This window comes from Asterias amurensis, chromosome 19, assembly GCF_032118995.1.
Source record: "Asterias amurensis chromosome 19, ASM3211899v1".
Taxonomy (NCBI): Eukaryota; Metazoa; Echinodermata; class Asteroidea; order Forcipulatida; family Asteriidae; genus Asterias; species Asterias amurensis.
In genome coordinates, this window is record NC_092666.1 from 2,380,130 (window position 1) to 2,404,694 (window position 24,565).

Consider the following 24,565-nt stretch of genomic DNA (forward strand, 5'->3'; position numbering starts at 1 on the left):
TCCAGCATAAAAGGTGCGCAATCTGCAGATTTGTGCTTTGTTAGTATTGTAGCTCGGGAAAATTGCGCGCAATCTGCCCATTTTGCAAATCTTTAGAATGCGCTCAACGTTCACTCGTGAGCTAGGAACCGGTGTACGTCCGTGGATTAGTAATAAATCATGGGCCTTAAATCACGGAGATATCGGTAAATTTGTCTTTATTTCAATTTTGTTCTAAATTTTTTTCAAGCCGAAAATGTGAATAATTTAGGGTCGCGGTGTAAAAGTAAGGGCCGGTCAGTAACCAGAAACCGAACATTTTGTTTGGCCTAAAACACTGGCGACATTCATTCAGTGAGTGGTTGCTTTTATCTACATAAATTGTGTATATATGTACGTGTTTTAGAAGCCGCCCGCGTGCATTTTTTTTTTTTTTCTGTTTTTTTTTTTTTTTCCCCCGCCCGATTTTCTGGGCTCGAAATTCCGTAATCCCCCCCTTTTTTTTTTTTTCCCCCGCCCCCCGCCCGTTTTTTGTAGCTTACAAATCCGTAATCCAAGTAATCAAAACAAAATGGCCTTACTGTGTTTTTAAACATCATATCATGTCATGCATGCACACAGGTTATGTTGTGCTTACATTTGAGAAAAAGAAAGGGCAACACTATCGATATAAAGAAAAGAATCAAACTTAAATATTACAAAAAGAAATATATGTTTAGTTTTGGGGGATTAAAAAAAAAGAAAAAATCGGACGGAGATTCGAACTTGTAATTCTCTGATGTGTAGTCGCGACTGATGACCACTAGGCTAGAAGGGCACGATGCAAAAGTAGTGGGTTTTTACATGTGTGGATCAACAGAGGGGATTATGATTCGGCGAAATAATGATCGTTTCATGATTTTGCGACCATTGTCACTAAATATGAACTGTTCAGTATTAATATAACTATTAAGTAGGGTTGAAATGTAGTATTAGATGCCTTTAGGGTTTTTTGACGACGACGTTGTCAAAAACCCCTATCTATACGCACGTTCGTTTTAATGAAAACCCATGCACAGAGTAATTGGTCCAGAACACGGTTAGAAAAACAAGGACAAATTTAACGCCTGTTCTAACGAAAATCCCAAACCTCCGTACTTTGTGCGTCAACACAGTAATGTGTCCAGAACGTAGGTAGGAAACAAAATAGTATAGACTCCTCTCAAGAAGTCAACAACTCATAGAGGTACATACTGTGTTGTATTACCAAAGAGAATTTTTCACAATAACATGAAAGTGACTGCATCAAGTTTACAAATTAAAAATTCAAATGAAGACCACGTGGTTAATTAATGAAGAATTTTTACACTTTTCTATTAGAGTAAAGCTTAGGTTCGAAGCTTCAATTTGATATATGATTTAACTATTTTATCCTAATACTTTAGGAGTAGGGGCCTAAACAAAAACGCTGTACAAACACAATGGGGTTTTAGGCGGAAACAAAGAATAACTAGACTTCAAGTGTTTGTGAACAAACACAGAGCTGTTCCGTTTTTAATTTTTAATGTTCAAGGGGTCTATAATTGAAAAGAAACTGAAGATCGGTTGCATGGTTCTTGAGATATGGTCCCACTTCCAGTTGACCCGGAAGTAAAGGTCAATTTGGGGTCAAGATAATCCAAGTTCAATCTTTAGAGCTCAAAGGGTCTATAACTGAAAAGAACTTGAACATTGGTTGTGCAGTTCTTGAGATAAGGTCCCACTTCCAGTTGACCCGGAAATAAAGGTCAACATGCGGTCATACCTAACCGATACGATTGTCCAATGCCAAAGGAGCCCATAATTGAAAAAAAGTCTGAAAATCGGTTGGGTTGTTTTTGAGCTTAGGTTCAACTTCCGGTTGACCCGGAAATAAAGGTCAACATGGGGGTCTTAATTTTCAAAGTTAATATTTAATGCCTAAGTAGTCTATAACTGAAAAAAGTTTGAAAATCGGTTGTGTAGTTCTTGAGAAATGGTCCCACTTCCGGTTTACCCAGAAGAAGAGGTCAAAATGGGGTCATGGATTTTCCCCAACAAAATTTAATGCCTTAGGAGTCTATAACTAAAGAAAAAAATTAAATCGGTTGTGTAACTCTTCAGATATGGTCCCACTTCCGGTTTACCCGGAAGAAGAGGTCAAATCGGGGTCACGGTTACCCGAGGCAAATCTCCTATGCCTAATGAGTCTAATACTGAAAAAAAAACTTTGAAATCGGCCGTACACTTCTTTAGATATAGTGCTGCAAACAAATACTCTTTAAAGCTTCTAATAAGCATAAATTAACATGTGATGACGTCACAGTCTTAAAATTGTATTTTTCGTACTAATAAATTTCATAAGGTACACGATGGTATGCAACTTACCCCAATCCAATGCCTTTTGCAAAATCTCAATTTTGTATTGCATTAACCTTGGAGAAGCTATTGCAATGCGTTGAATGTGACTGCATCCAGTTTATGAGGTACTACGTTGTACCCATGATGCCAAGATTTTTAATTAATCGTTAATTATAGACGTACTTTGAATGATTTTAATGAACTGAAACATCTCTTATTAAAATCAGTTACTCCAATCCCCAAGGAGTCTATATCTACAAACAGTCTGTTAAACGGCCGTGTAATTCTTGAGATATGGTGCTACAAAAATTTCCCAATTAAATATGCAAATATGGGTCACGTGGTTAACTAATTACGAATTAAAAAAAATATTTGGTCGGTGGTTTGATGTTTGATCTAGTACAAGTTGATTTCACAGAACTCTTAACCACCAAACTCTGCGCTTATGATCACCATTTTTCGCTTACTGTGTTTTTAAACATCATATCATGTCATGCATGCACACGGGTTATGTTGGGCTTACAATTGAGAAAAAGAAAAGGCAACACTATCGATATAAAGATAAGAATCAAATTTAAATATAACAAAAAGAAGTATATGTTTAGTTTTGGGAGACAAAAAAAAAAAAAAAATCGGATGGAGATTTGAACTCGCAATTCTCAAATGCGTAGTCGCGACTGATGACCACTAGGCAAGAAGGGCCAATACATAAGTAGTGGGTTTTTACATGTGTGGATCAACAGAGGGGATTATGATCCGGCGAAATAATTCTCGTTTCATGATTTTGCGACCATTGTCACTAAATATGAACTGTTAAGTATTAATATAACTATTAAGTAGGGTTGAAATGTAGTATTAGATGCCTTTAGGGTTTTTTGACGACGACGTCGATGTCGTCAAAAAACCCTATCTAATTACGCACGTTCGTTTTAACGAAAACCCATGCAGAGTAATTGGTCCAGAACGCGTTTAGAAAAACAAGGACAAATTTAACGCACGTTCTAACGAAAATCCCAAACCTCCGTACATTGTGCGTGTTCAGAGTAATGTGTCCAGAACGTAGGTAGGAAACAAAATAGTATAGACTCCTCTCAAGAAGTCAACAACTCATAGAGGTATAAACTGTGTTGTATTACCAAAGAGAATATTTCACACTAACATAAAAGTGACTGCATCAAGTTTACAAATTAAAAATTCAAATGAAGACCACGTGGTTAATTAATGAAGAATTTTTACACTTTTTTATTAGAGTAAAGCTTAGGCTCTAAGCTTCAATTTGATATATGATTTAACTATTTTATCCTAATACTTTAGGAGTAGGGGCCTAAACAAAAACGCTGTACAAACGCTATGGGGTTTTAGGCGGAAACAAAGAATAATAATAATAAAAATAATAAAAATCTCGACGAAAACAATAGCTGTTCCGACTGGATCGGAACAGCTAATAATAATAATAATAATAATAATAAAAATAACTAGAGATAGTGATTGTCAACAATCACACAATCACAAAGCTGTTCCGGAATGTTTTGTAACTTAAAGTTTTCTATGCTACAATAAAACGTACGCATTATGTACTTGAGATATGGTCCCATTTCCGGATGACCCGGAAATAGAGGTCAACTTGAGGTCACGTTTTTTTCAAAATTAATCTAATCTCCAATCCCCAAGGAGTCTATAACTACAAACAGTCTGTTAAACGGCCGTGTACTTCTTGAGATATGGTGCTACAAAGATTTCCCAATTAAATATGCAAATATGAGTCACGTGGTTAATTAATTACGAATTTTAACATTTTTTTGGTCGGTGGTTTGATGTTTGATCTAGTACAAGTTGATTTCACAGAACTCTTAACCACCAAACTCTGCGCTTATGATCACCGTTTTTCGCTTACTGTGTTTTTAAACATCATCGTGTCATGCATGCACACAGGTTATGTTGGGCTAACAAATGAGAAAAAGAAAAGGCATCACTATCGATATAAAGATAAGAATCAAACTTAAGTATTGTTCAACGAGGTGGAACGGTTAGCACCACTCGGAAACAGTGACCATTGTTGCATCCTCGTCAAGCCTGTAACTGTACTCCCCCGTCCACAGAAAAACACATCCCACTGCCGACCATACAGAGATTCATCTATTAGGTCTTTTGGTAGATGGATAGTTGATTTCAACTGGGAAAATGTTATCAATGAATTGTCATCCACTGATAAGGTTGCTAATTTTCTGTCTCATACTGAAACTGCCTATTATTGCCACTTCCCCCAAGTCAACCGCAAAAAGACTAACAGTGATAAACCATGGATAACGAGGAAAATCAAGCGTCTCATAGATCAAAGGCAACAAGCTTTTGCAAATAAGCAAAGAGATATATATTTGTGGCGTTCATTACGTAACCAAGTTAAGTACGCCATTCGTGAGGCAAAGGGATTGTCTACAACAACTCGGTGAAAGATCTAAAAAATTGCCAACCTGCACAATGGCACCGCCAAATACAAAGACTGTGTCAGCTAAAAACTAAACACTCCACTATTCCTGGTGCTAATTTTGATCCTACTGCGACAGCTGAAGCCATCAATAATGATTTCACCAACATCTGTAATCAGCTGCCAAGTTTGAACCTGGAACTTTTACCATCGTATTTACCAGCTGATTCACCACCGCCGGTAATACATCGTCATCAAGTTCTGAAAGCACTTGAAAGAATAAAAGTTAACAAAGCTGGACATCCATCAGATCTTCCACTTCGATTAATCAAGGAGTTTGCAACTGAACTATCATATCCTTTGACAAATGTATACAATGCCTGCATTACCGATGGAATCTTCCCCGATGTCTGGAAAACTGCTACAATTGTTCCAGTTCCTAAAGAGAAGAACATTTCATCTCTTGACCAGCTCCGCCCCATCTCGCTTACGCCAATATTTGCTCGTGTTTTTGAAACATTCATAGCTAAATGGATTTTGCAAGACATTTCTACTAAATTGGATGCTAAACAATATGGTAACATTAAGGGCTGTTCCACTACACACTATCTTGTTGAAATGTTAAATTTTATTGTTGAAGGACTGGATAAACCCGGCCATTATGCCCAACTTTGCACAATTGATTTTACTAACCACACTATTGTTATTCAGAAACTTTTGAATCTCGGAGTCAGACCGTCCATAGTCCCCATCGTCTGCAGCTTTCTCAATGGTCGCACACACAATACTAAACTCATGGGTCATTTTTCATCCACCAAGTCAATCTCTTGTGGTGTTCCTCAAGGAACTAAATTGGGGCCAATACTTTTCCTTGTTCTTGTCAACGATGCTTCAATAGATTGCTGTAGACGATGGAAATATGTGGATGATCTGACTCTGGGGGAAATTATCCAACATGGGCAACAGGAAAAATTGCAAAGTCACCTTAACAACTTAACTATTTGGTGTAAGGATAATGATGCGTTACCTAAGCCTTCCAAGTGTAAGAGTATGGTAATTAGTTTCTTAAAGCGCCAAGTACCTGCTTCACAAATTATCATTAACTCGAGTAACTTAAGTCAGGTGTCTCATCTGAAATTACTGGGAGTAACCATTCAGAGTGACCTTAAATGGAACTTGCATATTACTGACATTATTTCTAAAGCTTCTCGCAGACTTTACACTCTTTGTATTCTTAAGAAAGCTAAGGTTCCTGTTTTTGACATACTTGCGGTTTACATTTGTTACATAAGACCAGTTCTTGAGTATGCCTGCCAAGTATGGCACACTTCAATAAGCAAGGAGCAAAATATCTCTTTAGAGCGTGTGCAGAAACGAGCCAGTCGTATTATTTTAGGCTATGGATATATTACCTACTCACATGCTCTGTCTAGTCTTAATATTCCCACTTTAGAATATAGACGCCATAATCTGTTGCTTAAGTTTGGTAATAGTCTTCGTTGTTCTCAAAAATGTTTTCACTTACTACCTCTTGCCAGAACTAACACCATTAACATGCATCTTAGAGCAGCCTCAACTACTAGCTTTCAAATACCTAAATGCAAAACTGCGTGCTATGGTAATCCACACTACCCTCATTAGCTAGAATATTGAAATAGTTATTGGGGCTGCTTGGCAAATTTTAAACTTTTTGTCTGTTTTTTTGATGTATGTCTTTGCCATTTTTATGGCGTGTTTCTGCTAGTTAATGTTTTTTTTCTTTAAATTTTTGTGTATTTTATGTATAGATTTTGCCTGTTTATTGTTAATTCCATTTTTCTTAATTCTTTAAAAACTTTGTAAATTTGAATGTTGTCAACCTTTTGGTTGTTTTTTATTCAGATTAAAATAAACCATTAATAAAATAATAAAAATATTACAAAAAGAAACATATTTTTAGTTTTGGGGGATACAAAAATATTGATTTCGGATGGAGATTCGAACTCGAAATTCTCAGATGTGTAGTCGCGACTGATGACCACTAGGCTAGAAGGGCACGATGTAAAAATGGTGGGTTTTTACATGTGTGCATCAACAGAGGGGATTATGTCCGGCGAAATAATTCTAATTGCATGATTTTGCGACCATTGTTGACACTAAATATGAACTGCTAACGCCTATAACTATTAAGTCGGGTTGAAATGTAGTATTAGATGCCTTTAGGGTTTTTTGACGACGACGTCGATGTCGTCAAAAACCCCTATCTAATTACGCACGTTCGTTTTAACGAAAACCCATGCACAGAGTAATTGGTCCAGAACGCGGGTAGGAAACAAAATAGTATAGACTCCTCTCAAGAAGTCAACAACTCATAGAGGTACATACTGTGTTGTATAACCAAAGAGAATATTTCACAATAACATGAAAGTGACTGCATCAAGTTTACAAATTAAAAATTCAAATGAAGACCACGTGGTAAATAAATTAAGAATTTTAACACTTTTTTGTTAGAGTAAAGCTTATGTTCTAAGCTTCAATTTGATATATGATTTAACTCTTTTATCCTTATACTTTAGGAGATGGGGCCTAAACAAAAACGCTGTACAAACGCTATGGGGTTTTAGGCGGAAACAAAGAATAATAATAATAATAATAATAATAATAATAATAATAATAACTAGACTTCAAGTGTTTGTGAACAAACACAGAGCTGTTCCGTTTTTAATTTTTAATGTTCAAGGGGTCTATAATTGAAAAGAAACTGAAAATCGGTTGCATGGTTCTTGAGATATGGTCCCACTTCCAGTTGACCCGGAAGTAAAGGTCAATTTGGGGTCTAGGTAATCCAAGTTCAATCTTTAGAGCTCAAAGGGTCTATAACTGAAAAGAACTTGAACATTGATTGTGCAGTTCTTGAGATAAGGTCCCACTTCCGGTTGACCCGGAAATAAAGGTCAACATGCGGTCATACCTAACCGATACGATTGTCCAATGCCAAAGGAGCCCATAATTGAAAAAAAGTCTGAAAATCGGTTGGGTTGTTTTTGAGATTAGGTTCAACTTCCGGTTGACCCGGAAATAAAGGTCAACATGGGGTCTTAGTTTTCCAAGTTAGTATTTAATGCCTAAGTAGTCTATAACTGAAAAAAGTTTGAAAATCAGTTGTGTAGTTCTTGAGAAATGGTCCCACTTCCGGTTTACCCAGAAGAAGAGGTCAAAATGGGGTCATGGATTTTCCCCAACAAAATTTAATGCCTTAGGAGTCTATAACTAAAGAAAAAAATTAAATCGGTTGTGTAACTCTTCAGATATGGTCCCACTTCCGGTTTACCCGGAAGTAGAGGTCAAATCGGGGTCACGGTTACCCGAGGCAAATCTCCTATGCCTAATGAGTCTAATACTGAAAAAAACTTTGAAACCGGCCGTACACTTCTTGAGATATTGTGCTGCAAAGAAATACTCTTTAAAGCTTCTAATAAGCATAAATTAACATGTGATGACGTCACAGTCTTAAAATTGTATTTTTCGTACTAATAAATTTCATAAGGTACACGATGGTATGCAACTTACCCCAATCCAATGCCTTTTGCAAAATCTCAATTTTGTATTGCATTAAACTTGGAGAAGCTATTGCAATGCGTTGAATGTGACTGCATCCAGTTTATGAGGTACTACGTTGAACCCATGATGCCAAGATTTTTAATTAATCGTTAATTATAGACGTACTTTGATTGATTTTAATGGACTGAAACATCTCTTATTAGAATCAGTTACTCCAATCCCCAAGGAGTCTATATCAACAAGCAGTCTGTTAAACGGCCGTGTAATTCTTGAGACATGGTGCTACAAAGAGTTCCCAATTAAATATGCAAATATGGGTCACGTGGTTAATTAATTACGAATTAAAAAAAAAATTGGTCGGTGGTTTGATGTTTGATCTAGTACAAGTTGATTTCACAGAACTCTTAACCACCAAACTCTGCGCTTATGATCACCATTTTTCGCTTACAGTCGCGACTGATGACCACTAGGCTAGAAGGGCACGATGCAAAAATGGTGGGTTTTTACATGTGTGCATCAACAGAGGGGATTATGATTCGGCGAAATAATTCTCGTTTCATGATTTTGCGACCATTGTCACTAAATATGAACTGTTAAGTATTAATATAACTATTAAGTAGGGTTGAAATGTAGTATTAGATGCCTTTAGGGTTTTTTGACGACGACGTCGATGTCGTTTAAAACCCCTATCTAATTACGCACGTTCGTTTTAACGAAAACCCATGCACAGAGTAATTGGTCCAGAACGCGGTTAGAAAAACAAGGACAAATTTAACGCACGTTCTAACGAAAATCCCAAACCTCCGTACGTTGTGCGTGTACAGAGTAATGTGTCCAGAACGCGGGTAGGAAACAAAATAGTATAGACTCCTCTCAAGAAGTCAACAACTCATAGAGGTACAAACTGTGTTGTATTACCAAAGAGAGTATTTCACAATAACATAAAAGTGACTGCATCAAGTTTACAAATTAAAAATTCAAATGAAGACCACGTGGTTAATTAATGAAGAATTTTTACACTTTTTTATTAGAGTAAAGCTTAGGCTCTAAGCTTCAATTTGATATATGATTTAACTATTTTATCCTAATACTTTAGGAGTAGTGGCCTAAACAAAAACGCTGTACAAACGCTATGGGGTTTTAGGCGGAAACAAAGAATAATAATAATAATAATAATAATAATAATAATAATAATAATAAAAATAATAAAAATCTCGACGAAAACAATAGCTGTTCCGACTGGATCGGAACAGCTAATAATAAAAATAACTAGACATTAGGTGTTTGTGAACAAACACAAAGCTGTTCCATGTTCTTTTGCTTGGATTATGTGCTAAAATTACCAAGGAGTCTACAACTGAAAAAAAGTTTGAAAATGTTGTATAGTGTCTTGAGTTATGGTGCCACTTCTGGTTAACCCGGAAGTAGAGGTCGACATGGGGTCACGGTAACCGAGGCTAATCTCCAATGCTCAAGGAGTCTCTAACTTAAACAAGTTTGAAAATCGATATTGTCCCACATCGGGTTGACCCAGAAGTAGAGGTCAACTTGAGGTCACGGTTTTTCAAAATTAATCTACAATCCCCAATGAGTCTATAACTACAAACAGTCTAAAAAATTGCCGTGTATTTCTTGCGATATGGTCCCACTTCCGGGTGACCAGAAAGTAGAGGTCAACTTGAGGTCATGGCTTTTCAAAGTTTATTTTTAACGCCTACGGGGTCTAAAACTGGAAACAGTCTAAAAATGGGCCGTGTACTGCTTGAGATATGGTCCCACTTCCGGTTGACCCGGAAGTAGAGGTCAACTTGGGGTCACGGTTTTTCAAAGTTTATTTTTAACACCTAAGGGGTCTAAAACTGAAAAAAGTTTGAAAATCGGTTGACTAGTACTTATAGTCCCAGTACTAGTACTTATAGATATGGTCCCACTTCCAGTTGACACGTGACACGGAAGAAGAGGTCAAAATGAGGTCACGGTTTTCCCCAACAAATTTAAAGACCTAAGGAGTCTATAACTGAAGAATTTTTTTTTTAAATCGGTTGTGTAACTCTTGAGATATGGTCCCACTTCCGGTTGACCCGGAAGTAGAAGTCAACTTGAGGTCACAGTTTTTCAAAATTAATTTCCATGCCCCAAGGAGTCTTTCACTACAGACAGTGTAAAAATTGGTCCTGTACTTCTTGAGATTAGGTGCTGCAAGGATTTTCACTGTCACTCGTCAATAGAGGGCGGTATATAAGATGAGTGGCCCCTAGTTGAATAATGTAAAAACTTGTATTTGACTCAGGATTGTTTGATTTGGTTGGTTTCTTGAGTTCATGCCAGTATTTTTAGAGTCCATTGCCATGTGACAAACTACTTAAGGATAAAATCCTTGTATTTGGTTGGTGGTTTGATGTTTGATCTAGTTCGAGTGGATTTTACTGAACTCGTAACCACCAAACTCTGCACCTACGATCACCATTTTCCGCTTAATGTGCAAGCGCGGAATAAAATATGCGAGCTTGGAAGCACACAAACAAAAGAAATCCCTGCTAAGCAGTGTATTTCGCTTGACGTAAGCGCAGAATTCACTGCTTCTGCTAAGCACTGCATCTTTGCTTCCAGAGCAGAGCACGACATTGGGCCCATTCGCACAAGATTTTTCATAAGGTTTATCGCGATTCAGAATCGCAATGCATTTTGGGAAGGAATATGGGGCGGTTTCTATGCAGTTTCTACGACTCGCGCTTGCAACGCCTATACCTTTGTGTGGGTTCAACAGCGCCCTCTCTTGAAATTTTGCAATTCGCGATAAAACCTTAATAAGCAAGTTCCCATCATGATAGGCCTGGGTGACTAGTGAAATTTACTAACTCGACTAGTCGCACCTCAATCCCAACTAAGTAAACCAGGGGTATTATCCTGCGAATGCAAATCAAATTTTTAAGTCACTGTTGTTTTCGCAGTGAAAGTTTCGCAGGAGTTAAGCACAATTAGTCAACTGTAGCATTTTTGTTGTTGCGAATTGTGACGCTCAAGAACACATTCCCTGCTAAGCTGTTAAATACGCTTAGCGTAAGCACAATTCCATGATTACGTTAGCGGTGCGATTCTTTCCTTTAAAAGCCATTGGCCCAGGACCAAACTACATATAGCTTTTTAAACACAAAAAGCAGCTTAACACAGCAAATACAAGTACAAGTTGTGAATCAAGGTATTCTGCTCATCTGCAATTTTTTAAAGCAAAATGTTTTGCCTATTGATTATAAGCACCTCTATAACATTGAGCCACTCAACCACACGAGAAACGTCAGCATAATAAAATCTCTGCTTTTGTATTCCTGTCATTGTCAATGAGTTTTTGTTTGTCATGGTCTTATTTCAGAATTGGTCCCCGACGCAAACAAGGTGACTCACCCGTAAAACATTCCAAATCCCAGGCAGTCTATTTTCGTCGTCCACGCTCGTCGCCTGAAACGAACCCGGTCCACGTACCGGTCAACTTGGTCCCAAACCAACTCGGTCCCAGTCAAGAGCTTAATACATGTACGTTGACAGTTTTTTCACTCATTTCTCAAAAACACCACAGCAGGTAATATTTTAAGGGAAGCTTTCAACTATCATTATCTTCAAATTGTTTAAGTATAGTGTACATCTTTGTACACGATGGTGTGTCGTCGCCGTCGAAAACCCCTATTTAATTACGCACGTTCATTTGAACGAAAACCTCAAACCTTCGTACTTTGTACAAGCGTAAACTAATGGGGCCGGAAGCCGGTTAGAAAGTAATATGTCCTGAACGATGGTAGGAAAACAAAATGAGTAGACTCCTCTCAAGAAGTCACAACTCATGATAGGTACATACTGTATGGCATTTACCATAGAGAATGTTTAACAATAAAATGGAAGTGACTGCTTCCAGTTATAGTCAAATGCGTAGACTCATCTCAAGAAGTCACAACACATGATAGGTATATACTATTATGGCATTTACCAAAGAGGGCATTGAACAATAACATGGAAGCGACTGCATCCAGTTATACTCAAATGAAGATTATGTGGTTAACTAATTAAGATTTTTAATTTTTTTTACATTTAGAGCAAAGCTTATGTTTTAAGCTTCAACTTGGTATAATTAACTCACTCTTTCGTATTATGGTTTGGGAGATTAGGCTTAAATAAAAAACGTGTACAAATGCTATGGGTTTTAGGCGGAAACAAAGAATAATAATAAAAACAATAAAAATCTCGACGAAAACAATACCTGTTCCGACGGTAGGTCGGAACAGCTAATAAAAATCTCGACGAAAACAATACCTGTTCCGACGGTAGGTCAGAACAGCTAATTAGAACAAAAATGAGCCTTATTTTAATAGTTTTAGGTTTAGGTCCCTTACGATTACTAAGTCTGTTCTGTACAGTCGTCAATATTTCATAATTAGTTAATATTTCCTCAACCACAGAAGCTATTTTGACAATCTATACATCATATTGAAGGGCTTTACGTACTTTACAAAAACAGATATGTTGGTGACCTTCTCATGACCTTTTGACCAGTCTAAACTGGCAGTACCTGTAATATACTTTGAAAAGGCGTCATGTAATGGCTTTTGGGTTGATACATATACACCTCTTGATGCTTTACCATTACAGAATACAACTCTGGCAAAGGTCTGGTTTTAAAAAATAATACCAATTACGTCACCAAATGTAAGAGCGCCCTCTAGAGACAGATTAAAAACATCTCAAAATATACTTCTACTATGTCTGTGGTAGAGTTTTTGATAATTAGGTGTTCGGGCCAACAGCCCGGAACACCTCTTATTAGGTGTTCGGGCAACAGCTCGAACAACTCATTGATTTTGTTCGTTTTTTTTTTTTTTTTCTTTTTCTTTTTCTTATTCTTCTCCACGTCGATTGTCCGCAAAAAAAAAAGCATAGTTGCGAAGCTTGCATTAAGTTGAAACTTTGCACACAGGTAGACAATAACCAGTAGATGATGCAAGAGTTGTTACGTCACGATGACGTCATCAGTTGACGAGATACACTAATTCAAAGTTTATTATTTCAAAAAATCATAACTTTCAATACATCATCGGAAAGGTCTGACAAAGAGCTTTGAATGCTTCACAGACATGACCCCACTTTGACCTTCACTTCATGTTCAAAACTCTATAGCCGACGCCTGTTGGATGTGCCTACATACAGCACGAATGAAACAGTAATGAGAATGTTGTCTGTTTATGCTGTTGTTATGACTCCGTGCGTATTATTCACTGAATTGGCGCGATGCCAAGTTTTACGCTGTACCGATGATCAGTGGCTGAACTTACGCAACGGAAACGAATGCCACTGAATTTTCGGCGTCAAATTGTTTCCTTTTTGCACTTCTGATGGCATAATGGTGAAGGTGGAATTGAAGACAAAGGTACGCTGAGATGGCCACCTACTTCAGTGGTTCGTAAGATTTCTAATTACGTGAGAAAATACAAGCAGAAAAAGACGGCATGGTCGTGTTTTGATCAAACACAGAGAAGCAGAGACGTAACATTGATCAACCAGTCCCCAAAAGTGAAGGGTGCTTTGGACCGAATTAACGGCAGTCTACACGGTGATAATGGTAAGCTTTGTGTGAAAATCAATGCTATCAAAACGAGTGTTATAAAGACTATCCTTTATTATTAATTAGTGAATGTGGTGATGTTTTTGTGGTGACCATTGGCTGTCAAACGGTGAGGTAAAACTGTGTGACTTGTAAGAAATGATGGTCAGCCTGTTTTAAGTTTTATGTCAGTCATGTTTTATGACAATTAAGCGTGTTTAAAAAAAGCCTGCGGTAGCCTTGCTCAAGGCAGTCGCATTATTCGCTCCGAAAAGACGCAGCTGTAAACCCACCCGCCGTATACCCTGTGCATGGTGTGTGCGATCACACCGAATGACCCACCCGTATACATACTGTCACATCGCACGAATACTGTTCACACAAGTCATCGCACTCATACACCACTAACCGCATGCGGAGGCCGTCAGGCCGACAGCCTTGTCGGGTCTGTATCTTCCTGTTTTAATGTGTTGTATTGAAAAAATTCCAATAGTGGACGAAATTGGGGGGGCTCTAGGATATGCTAGTATGCAGCTCATGAATATGTATATCACTCGTCAGACCTATCAGACAACACAGGATGTGAGGCAAATGAATTATTCATTTTGACGTCCAATCACGCACTTCCCTTATCACGACCTTTGGACCCTATCATGTGTCCGTGGTGGTGGTGTGTGAGGTAAACATGTCTCGTCTTTCGCGGGCATTATGGTAATGAGCTGACCGTGGGAACTCTTCGCTTATTATAGTAATGAGGTCAGTGGCTTCAACACAGATCCTACAAGGCTGTCGGCCTAACGGCCTGCGCTTGCGGATAGTGTGCGGGGGCATCGTGTCGTGCAATGTTACGCACAGTGAATACGGGTGGGTTTTACGCACAGTGAATACGGGTGGGTTTTTATACAGCGGCGGTCTTTTTTCGGAGTGAATAATTCGGCTGCCTTGAGCAAGGCTAAGCCTGCGGTGACGTTTTCCTTTTGTTTCGTTTATAAGTTGTTCATTTCAACACAGTATACTTGCATTTTCCACTAACTTTTCCTTGTGTCAACTTCTAACTTTGATTTTTTTTACTAGCCCCCTCAAACAGCTGTTTAACTGATTTATCTATCATAATAAATTTAAAGACTTTATTTTTAACAGTTTCAGCTTGAATTGATTTTCCTTGAGATACTTTGTTTAACTTTCTTGTTATTTTTGCCTCTTCAGAATACAGCAAATTATGAAAAATTCAGCGGAATGGTTTTTGATCCAGTGACAGATTTCCACTCGCTGTGTTGCATTCCTTATTTCCATGATACAACCTACAGCCACAGGTAGAAATATTGCTTTTAAACTCATTATATGTTTTAAAGGGAAGGTACACGTTGGTCATTACTCAAAACAAATATTAACTTAAAAACTGACTTGGTAACTAGCATTAGAGAGCTGTTGATAGTATTGTGGGAAATGACTCCCTCTGAAGTAACGTAGTTTTTGAGAAAGCTGTCTCACTAAAATAGTAAAAGACTTCTAGCTAGAAGTCTTTTATTCCTATCTGAAAGCACACCGATTCGTCCAACAAGGGTGTTTTTTCTTTCATCATTTTCTCCCAACTCCAATGACCAATTGAGCTCAAATTTTCACAGGTTTGTTATTTTATGCATATATGTGGAAGTGAGAACACTGGTCTTTGACAATTACCAATAGTGTACCTTACCTTTAAGGCGCCTTGTCAAAACCTCCAAGCCATTCCATTCCGCGTGCATTCTGCGGGAGTCCGCAGATTTTTGTAACAAAAGAACCCGTAGCAACCGGGCAGGTCCACGGCCACGACGGCTCCTTTACATGTCAATAAACATGGAGCGACCGGTCGGCCATTGTAAGGTCCAGCTTATGAGCTGACCGGCGGAACCGCGGAGGAACAATGGTGGTTAACAATGGTTTTACCTTTGCTTATTGAAAAGCAAAGTGAGGGTGGATGTGTAACAAGCCATTTCCTCCAATCTTGGTTGGGCCTACATGCCCAAAACAATTGAATTCTAGAAATGGTTTTCTTTATTCCCGGCTTCGACTGACAAAAGTTTCAGGCTATGTGCAAGCTCCGTTCCAAGTGGGCGTCAGAGTAACAGTGACAGGGGACAATTTAACAGTTATATTATCTTATGCAGCGATCATGATTAGCATAAAACTACCTAATATACATGTATAGTTATCATATGGGAAAATGGAACGGGAATGTGTTTATTTACAGGACATTTGGTTATGGGACGGGACAAGACAGGAATGAGTTTATTTACGTGAAACGGCGGTATTTGAACAAGTTATACGGACACTGCTGGGCCGGGATGCGATACATTTGGGAATTTGCTGTTTAATAAGGGAAGATGGGAACGGGTTGTGTTTATTGTCCGGAATATCTTGGAACAAGGCAATGATATATTTGTCATAGGGGAAGACGGGACGTGTATGATGCAAATTAGTAGCATAACTGAAAATTGCCTTTAATTATACCAATCATATTTTTAGCAATAATATGGTTCGTCCAATGTATGAGGGGGAGAAAGCCACAGTCTTAGAGACACGTGTTTCTATTGGCTGTTGAATTTCCATATAGTGTGTAACAAATGTTTTCATTGGTCGATTTTGTGCTACTGCCAGAGCGATGTGTAAAAGTATTCAACATCACGGAAAAAAATATAGTCGTCGGCGGTGATTTCTTATCAATTTAGCATCGTTTTTCTTGCAGGAAAGTTTATTAAAATGTGAATGGTTTCAAATAAAAAATCAATATTTTTGTATCAGGCATGCCATAAATGTTGCATTTGCGGTGCACTTTCTAGAATTGCAAAGCAAATCATCCAAATTGCATCGCAAATTGCGATGCGATACAGGCGAAATCGTTCCCTGATTCATGAAGTGCGCGATTATCTTATGCGCTGGAGGGTTGGCTGGCACACCCAACCTTTATGGTGTAATTGTTTTGTTGGTGCGGCCTGTCCACTTCCAGAACCTGGTATTCATGAGTTGAAAATGTATTATTCTGGGAGAGCACGGCCGGTCCGCGTCCAAGCCGCTGATATTCATGACCTGAAAATACAACTTGTTTATTCATGAGACCTTTTGTTATACTAACAATAGCGCCCGGCATGGATAGCTCATTAACTTCACCGCGCTTCAACGCACATGGCCGTTCTTCCGCGGACTGTCCGAGGTCCTTAGCAACGGCGGTGTTTGCTGTCCAGTCCGCGGACTGTCAGCGGAGGAATGCTCGGGAGGTTTTGACAAGGCGCCTAAGTCAAAATTAACGAGGGGCTTAGGTTTGCCATTTCCTCGATTTGTCTTCGTTTTACATTTTGATTTAAAACAAGTGCCTCTTTCACTAGTCTAAAGTTAACAATGGCATGGCTTATTTTGAAAATTTATATACTATAAGCTTCATTGAACGTGATACAATGTACATGTTTTGTACTTGTGAGTAACCCTGAAGGGCAGTTTCGAGATCTGCATGCAGAGAAGATGATAAAAAGGAAGTCGAAAAACATATTGCTCTGTATGATTTATGACTATTGACCCCTTCAATTCTGAAGATGATTTGAACAAAATCTGGTGAGCGGTGTAAAGTATCTGGACTTCCGACAAGTTCGCACTGTATGAAACAAAGTTTGACCCATCTTTTAAATTTACTGATAATGACGTGAACAAATTAATATTATTTTGCTTTCGTCTGCAATTTTTACATGTACATGTACTTACAATCAAATCTCTCTTGATAAGAACTTAGCTATGACGTCAAAAGTTTAGAAAATCTGTTTAACGAAAGTTTATTGTTTTGAAAAATCCTATCACGAGCAAAAACATTCTCAGCTTGGCTTTTTCTTGTGAATATTTGTTGTATGCATGTTGTTTATAGTTCCCGTTGAATATGGTGGTAGAAATAAAAAATTGAAATGTATAAAAGTAATCCGTTTTCATTTTGATTTCTTTGCCTTTTGACGAGCTATTAACAATTATTCTTTTCATCGATTCACTATACATTATATTATGAAAGGGCTTTACAAGGCGTTACAAGTCTGTTTTCAAGGCGTTTTCAACAAACATTTCCCTTCCGGTTAGTTTGTCTCTTCTCCAGTCGTCATTATGCATAAGTTCCTACGTCCTCAACCGCAAAAGCTATTTTGACAATCTATACTTCGTATGAAAGAGATTTACGTCATAGTCAAGCTTGGGCGATATCACGATATTATCGAATATCGCGATACTAATTTGGAAACGATTTCAATATCGGAACGATTTGGTTTTAATCGAAATATCGATATATCGCGATAAATCGCGATATCGATAAAATATCGCAAAATCGCGATGTATTTCCTAGCTGAGACATCTTGCACCCCATAGGTTTGGAGTAAAACCAGAAGAATAGGTCATTAGAACACCTCTCTTATGCTATGACTGTCTCATCTACAACTTTCACTGGGAGTTTGAAGACTGATGTCAAATTTAATTAATCGCGATTATATCGAATATCGCGATATATTGTCGGCGATATATCGTGAATAAAATAAATTGATATCGCCCAAGCTTAGTCATAGTCTGTTTTCAAGGCGTTTTCAACAAACATTTCCCTTCCGGTTAGTTAGTCTTTCCTCCAGTCGTCATTATTCATCAGTTCACATTTCCTCAACCACAAAAGCTATTTTGACAATCTATACATCATATGAAAGGGCCTTATGTACTTCACAAAAATGGGCATGTTGGTGACCTTCTCTTGACCTTACGACCTTTTTTAACCGGATGTGCCAGTAAATGCTTTGAAAAGGCATTATTTAAAGGCTTTTAAGTTGAAATGTACACTTTTTGATGCTTTACCAAAAAATTATTACACATCGAGAAAACTGTTTGGTTTTCAACGAGCTATTAACGAGCTATTAACAACCAACAATAGCCGAACACCTAGTGTTTGTTTCTACAAACACTATATCTAGTTTTTGTTCGTTTTTTAATTTTTTTTTTATTGATACTTGTTCTTCTTCTTCTGTACGTCCCTTGTCTGCTAACAGAAACATCTTTCCAAAGATCGTATGAACTTGAAACTTCACACATAGTTAGATATTTATTAGGACAAGAAACCATTGAAGTTACGTCATGATGACGTCATCCGTTCTTGAGTTGTGAAAATTCAAAGTTTATTATTTCAAAAAATTATAACTCTTGATCTACATGATGGATTCTTACAATCAATACATCATCGGAACCGCCATTAAAAACTCCGTAAATGCCTCACAGACATGACCCCATTTTGACCTTGTCTTCCGGTTCAAAATTGAGGTTGAAATATTCCACAATTGGTTGTGCGTAAAGATTTTACACGTACAACACGTGTTGAGTCACGCTTCAGTGCTCATCCATAGAGCGCAATGCTTCGCGTATAATAGTCTTCGTTCAAGGCGTTTTCAACATACAGTTCCCTTACGATTACTTAGTCTGTTCTGTACAGTCGTCAATATTTCATAAGTTCATATTTCCTCAACCACAGAAGCTATTTTGACAATCTATACATCATATTGAAGGGCTTTCCATACTTTACAAAAACGGATATGTTGGTGACCTTCTCGTGACCTTTTGACCTGTCTAAACCGGCAGTACCTGTAATATACTTTGAAAAGGCGTCATGTAATGGCTTTTGGGTTGATTCATACACCTTTTGATGCTTTACCATTACAGAATACAACTCTGGCAAAGGTCTTGTTTAAAAAAATAACACCGAATATGTCACCAAATGTAAGAGCGCCCTCTAGCGGCAGATTAAAAACATCTCAAAATATACTTCTACTATGTCTGTGGTAGGGTTTTTGATAATTGTTTCAAAATTGTTATATAAACATAATCTCCCTCATAATAGCAACTTATATGTGGAGTCTTAGCTTGATGACGTCATCATTGCTTTAAAGGTGCACTTTTCAAAGCTGTGTGTATGCCAAACCAAAAGTTCGACTGAGGTGAAACTTGGTGTATTGTTAGTCAAGGACATTAACTTTGTGTTGTTTCGACATTTGTTGTTTGTTACAAATCTTGAGACGAAGCAAGTTGCAATATTTGTTTTTTACACCAGGCTTTTTACTCCCGGAAACCGAACACCTAGAGTTTGTTCACAAACTCTCAATGTCTAGCTGATACTTCTTCTTCTTCTTCTGTACGTCCCTTGTCCGCTAACAGAAACATCTTTCCAAAGATCGTATGAACTTGAAACTGTCTACATAGTTAGATGTTCATTAGGAGAAGAAACCGTTGAAGTTACGTCATGATGACATCATTTGTTCTTGAGTTATGAAAATTCAAAGTTTATTATTTCAAAAAATCATAACTTTTGATCTACATTCTTGAGGGATTCTTACAATCAATACATCATCGGAATTGTCATTAAAACTCCATAAACACCTCACAGACTAGACCCCATTTTGATTTTGTCTTCTGGCTCAAAAGAGAGGTTGAAAATTTCAAATATCATGTCTAAAGAACTACGTTGGTATGTGCATAAACATTTTACACGTAGGCCTACACACAACGCGTAGTGTATTAGCGGTGCAGCAGAGTCACGCTCCAGTGATCATCCATAGAGCGGGAAAAAGCTTCACGTAGAATAGTCTTCGTTCACGGCAATTAAAACGCACATGTCCCTTACTGTTAGTTAGTCTCTTCTACAGTCGTCAATATTTCATAAGTTCATATTTCCGAATACACATATAGTTTTAAAGCTATTTTGACAATCTATACATTATGAAAGAGCTTTACGAACTTAACAAAAATGGATGTTGGAGACCTTTTCTTGACATTTTGATCTGGCTAAAGCCACAAGTGACTGTAAAATGCTATGAAAAGGCGCTATTTAATGGATTTTAGGTTGAAATGTACACCTTTTGATGGTTCACGATCACATATTACAAGTCTGGCAAAGGTCTGGTTTAAAAAATTGTACCGATGCCGTCACCAAATATTAGTGCGCCCTCTAGCGGCAGATTAAAAACATATAAAAATACACTTTTACTAGATGTTTGTGTCAGAGTTCTTACAATTGTTTCAAAATTTGTATTAACATAATCTTCTTTGTTAGCACCATATCTGTGGAGTCTTAGCTTGATGACGTCATCATAAGTCACGAGGTATTGCTTTAAAGGTGCACTTTTCAAAGCCGTTTGTCTGCCATACCAAAGGTTAAACTGAGGTGAAACTTTGTGTATTGTTACTTAGTCAAGGACATAAACTTCTTGAAATCGAAATGCCAGCATGATGACGTCATCATGTTGTTTTGACAATTTTTGCAATTTTGATCATTTATTACAAATCTTGAGAACAAAGCAAGGTGTAATTTTTTTTTTCCATCAGGCTTTTAAAGCCATTATACACTTTCGGTAAACAGTATTGTCCAAGTCCCACACTTCGTGTATCACAACTTATATATAAAATAACAAACCTGTGAAAATTTAGGCTGAATCGGTCATCGGAGTCGGGAGAAAATAAACGGGAAAACCCACTATTGTTTTCGCGCGTTTCGACGTGTCATGACATGTGTTTAAAATCAATCCGTAATTCTCGCTAACGAGAATTTATATTGTTTTACTGTTTTCTCAAAAAGTAAAGCATTTCATGGACTAATATTTCAAGAGAAGTCTTTCACCATTACCTTCTGTAAACCCTGTCAATTATTTGTAAATCTGTGAACTTTTATATTTTTTTCTGTACCGAAAGGGTTCAATGGCTTTAACCGTACACCTTGAGTTTGTTCACAAACTCTCAATGTCTAGTTCATAGTTGTTAATGTTGACAGTCGGTCAGGATGTTGTGCGTGTCATAATGGCAGCTAAAAGTGTAAGGTAACGAAACTAACCATGGAATTGCCCTCAAAGTTTACTCACAGGGAGGAAAGGGGACTGAACTCTGAACTGAAGATAGTGGAAAATATTGTTCTTTACAAATAAATACCAACATGACCAACCAGCAGTAACTGTGGGTTCCTCCATGCATAGAGCAAGGAACAGAAGGAGTTACAACTAGTCGTCTTCAAAGGTTCCATGTGTGTTACCCCGGGCGTATAACGACCAGCGCTAATCAGCAGAAACATCTGTGGGCGCATTTCCTAATGAGCGAAGTATAAAGAACTAGCTACCCAGTTAGCCACAGAAAAATACACAGATTGCATTGCGTTCAAGCGTCCTTTTCAACCAACGACATTACGGCAAGGATTGTTTTAGCTATGAAAAATGACATTTCAATGATTTTGGCAAACAAAAATGCAATAGGAATTACCTCTTTGTAGTATTCTTATAAACAAACACAAAATCAGTTGATTAATTACGGCTCTCTCAATCTTCTTAAAGACAGTGGACACTATTGGTAATTGTCAAAGACTGGCCTTCACAGTTGGTGTATCTCAACATATGCATAAAATAACTAACCTGTGAAAATTTGAGCTCAATCGGTCATCAAAGTTGCGAGATAATAATGAAAGAAGAAAAAACCCTATGTCACACGAAGATGTGTGCGTTAAGATGGTTGATTTTCAGACCTCAAGTTCTAAACTTGAGGTCTCAAAATCAAATTTGTGGAAAATTACTTCTGTCTCTAAAACTACGCCACTTCAGAGGGAGCCGTTTCTCACAATGTTTTATACTGCCAACCTCTCCCCATTACTCTTTACCAAGTGAGGCTTAATGCTAATAATTATTTTGAGTAATTACCAATAGTGTCCACTGCCTTCAACCAAAAATATCCTACGCGAAATTGTATAAAATAAAAGGAAATAAACCTTTTATATTCCCCTTTTTCAGTTTGTGTCTAATTGTGTCTACCGTTCAAATGCATATCCCCGCTAGGAAAAGCGTTTGCAAACAATCTCAATTCGTTTTCAACGGCCGGAGACCACCGACATTCTTTTCATGATAAAACAATCAATACCACATATTTCATAATTTTCCCGATCAGCAAAACCTGTCAAATGTCATAATTCATCACAGGAAAGGCCGATTTGTTTGCTTCAAAATTCAGTCAAAAGCTCAAAGTCTACAGTTTCTAATGTAGTATTGTGCGCATGCAACGTAGGTGACATTTATGATTGTTTACTGCGCACGCGTTGAACTTGTGTGTTGCTACTGCTACTTTACCACTCCAATAATTATGAATGGAAAACGACGTGATACCAACGCTGGCAGCGAAAGGCGGTAACACACATTGGGTACAAAGAGCTCGCTGCGGTCGGAATGTGTACAGCCTTTTACAGGCGCTGCGGTTCACATCCATAGTGTTTCCATTGGAGGTGGATGCAGCACTAATCGGATTAATTTGAGCTTAGGGGATTAAGACTGGAGTTGTAACTCCTTCTGTTCCTTGCTCTATGCTCCATGTTTGCACATTACAAACAATACAAAAATACATGGACACAAATTATGCACAAAATACAAGTTTAAATCACATGATCACAATACAATATCAGTATCATGATTATATGCAAACATGTCAAACTAACGAAAAACACTGAACACTTACCGTTATGGAGAGAAAGTACCAATAAAGCCACCAAAATATACATTTTAGATTTTATTTAGCTTTACAAAATTGAAGAGCAGTAGATTACATCAGTCATGCTGTTTAATGGGTCGTGTAGTACAAAGTTAGGTGTGGATTCTCTCAGACCATGCTCAGACATTGTCAGTAAAAGAAAGCCGCGCACTACTCTATCATGTCAGAGTCTTGCTGTCTGTCCGAGTCATGCTAGCTGTTGGCATTATTATGTATGTGGTGGTGTGTAGCGCTGCATGCAGAGTGTGAGTGTGGTAGGCCCTGGAACAGCGCCCTCTTGTGGATTAACCCCAACATTATTCACTTTCACGCGATCAACAAACTTGGGATCTATCTTGCTCATCACGGGTGTGTCGGTGCCAGTCCGAAAGTGCACGGAACAATCCGGTTGGTCAGACCCCAAAAAGTTTTCACTGAATTAAAAGCATATTCAACTGATAAATTTAACTGCCAAGTAACTGGTCAAATCAACTTGCAGGTCCTAGAGGGGGAAACCCAACAAAACCATCAACTTGATTATAGCTTTAAGGCAATGGACACTATTGGTAATTACTCAAACTAATTATTTGCACGAAACCTTACTTGGTAACGAGTAATAGGGAGAGGTTGGTAGTATACAACGTCCCTCTGAAGTGGAGTAGTTTTCGAGAAAGAAGTAATTTTCCACGAATTTGATTTTCGAGACCTCAAGTTTAGAACTTGAGGTCTCGAAATCAACAATCTAAACACGCACACAACTTCGTGTGACAAGGGTGTTTTTTCTTTCATTATTATCTTGCAACTTAGACGACCAATTGAGCTCAAATTTTCATAGGTTTCTTATTTCATGCACATGTTGAGATACACCAAGTGAAAAGACTGGTCTTCGACAATTACCAATAGTGTCCACTGTCTTAAAAAAAATGTATACAAACAAGACATACATTTATCGGGGAAAAAAGAGGGGAAAGGGTTCAAGTGAAGGGATCCAGAAAAAGCGGGGGAAATAGCCACTAAAGGTTTTATTAATTTTTAGAAACAATATGAACCAATGGAAGTAGAGCGGTCGGTATGGAGGGTGGATTTATACTAGACAATAATATAAAAGTGGTAATTAATGCATTGACGTACAAATAATAATTATAGGC

The 24,565-nt window shown here is 37.8% G+C and overlaps 1 protein-coding gene across 24 annotated transcripts in view; it reads right to left on the minus strand.

Moving 5' to 3' along the window:
* The window catches only part of LOC139951711 (nephrin-like), a 91,809-nt gene extending 68,190 nt beyond the window's left edge, over positions 1-23,619 (minus strand). For all 24 annotated transcript variants that reach the window (XR_011787828.1, XR_011787827.1, XM_071950759.1 and 21 more), the window contains exon 1: positions 23,406-23,619. Coding sequence is in view for 22 of the 24 variants with exons in the window: in XM_071950759.1 (XP_071806860.1) it covers positions 23,406-23,448 (43 nt within the window). In the remaining 2 variants the exon portion in view is untranslated. The remainder of the gene's footprint in view (positions 1-23,405) is intronic.
* Between the last annotated feature and the right edge of the window lie 946 nt (positions 23,620-24,565).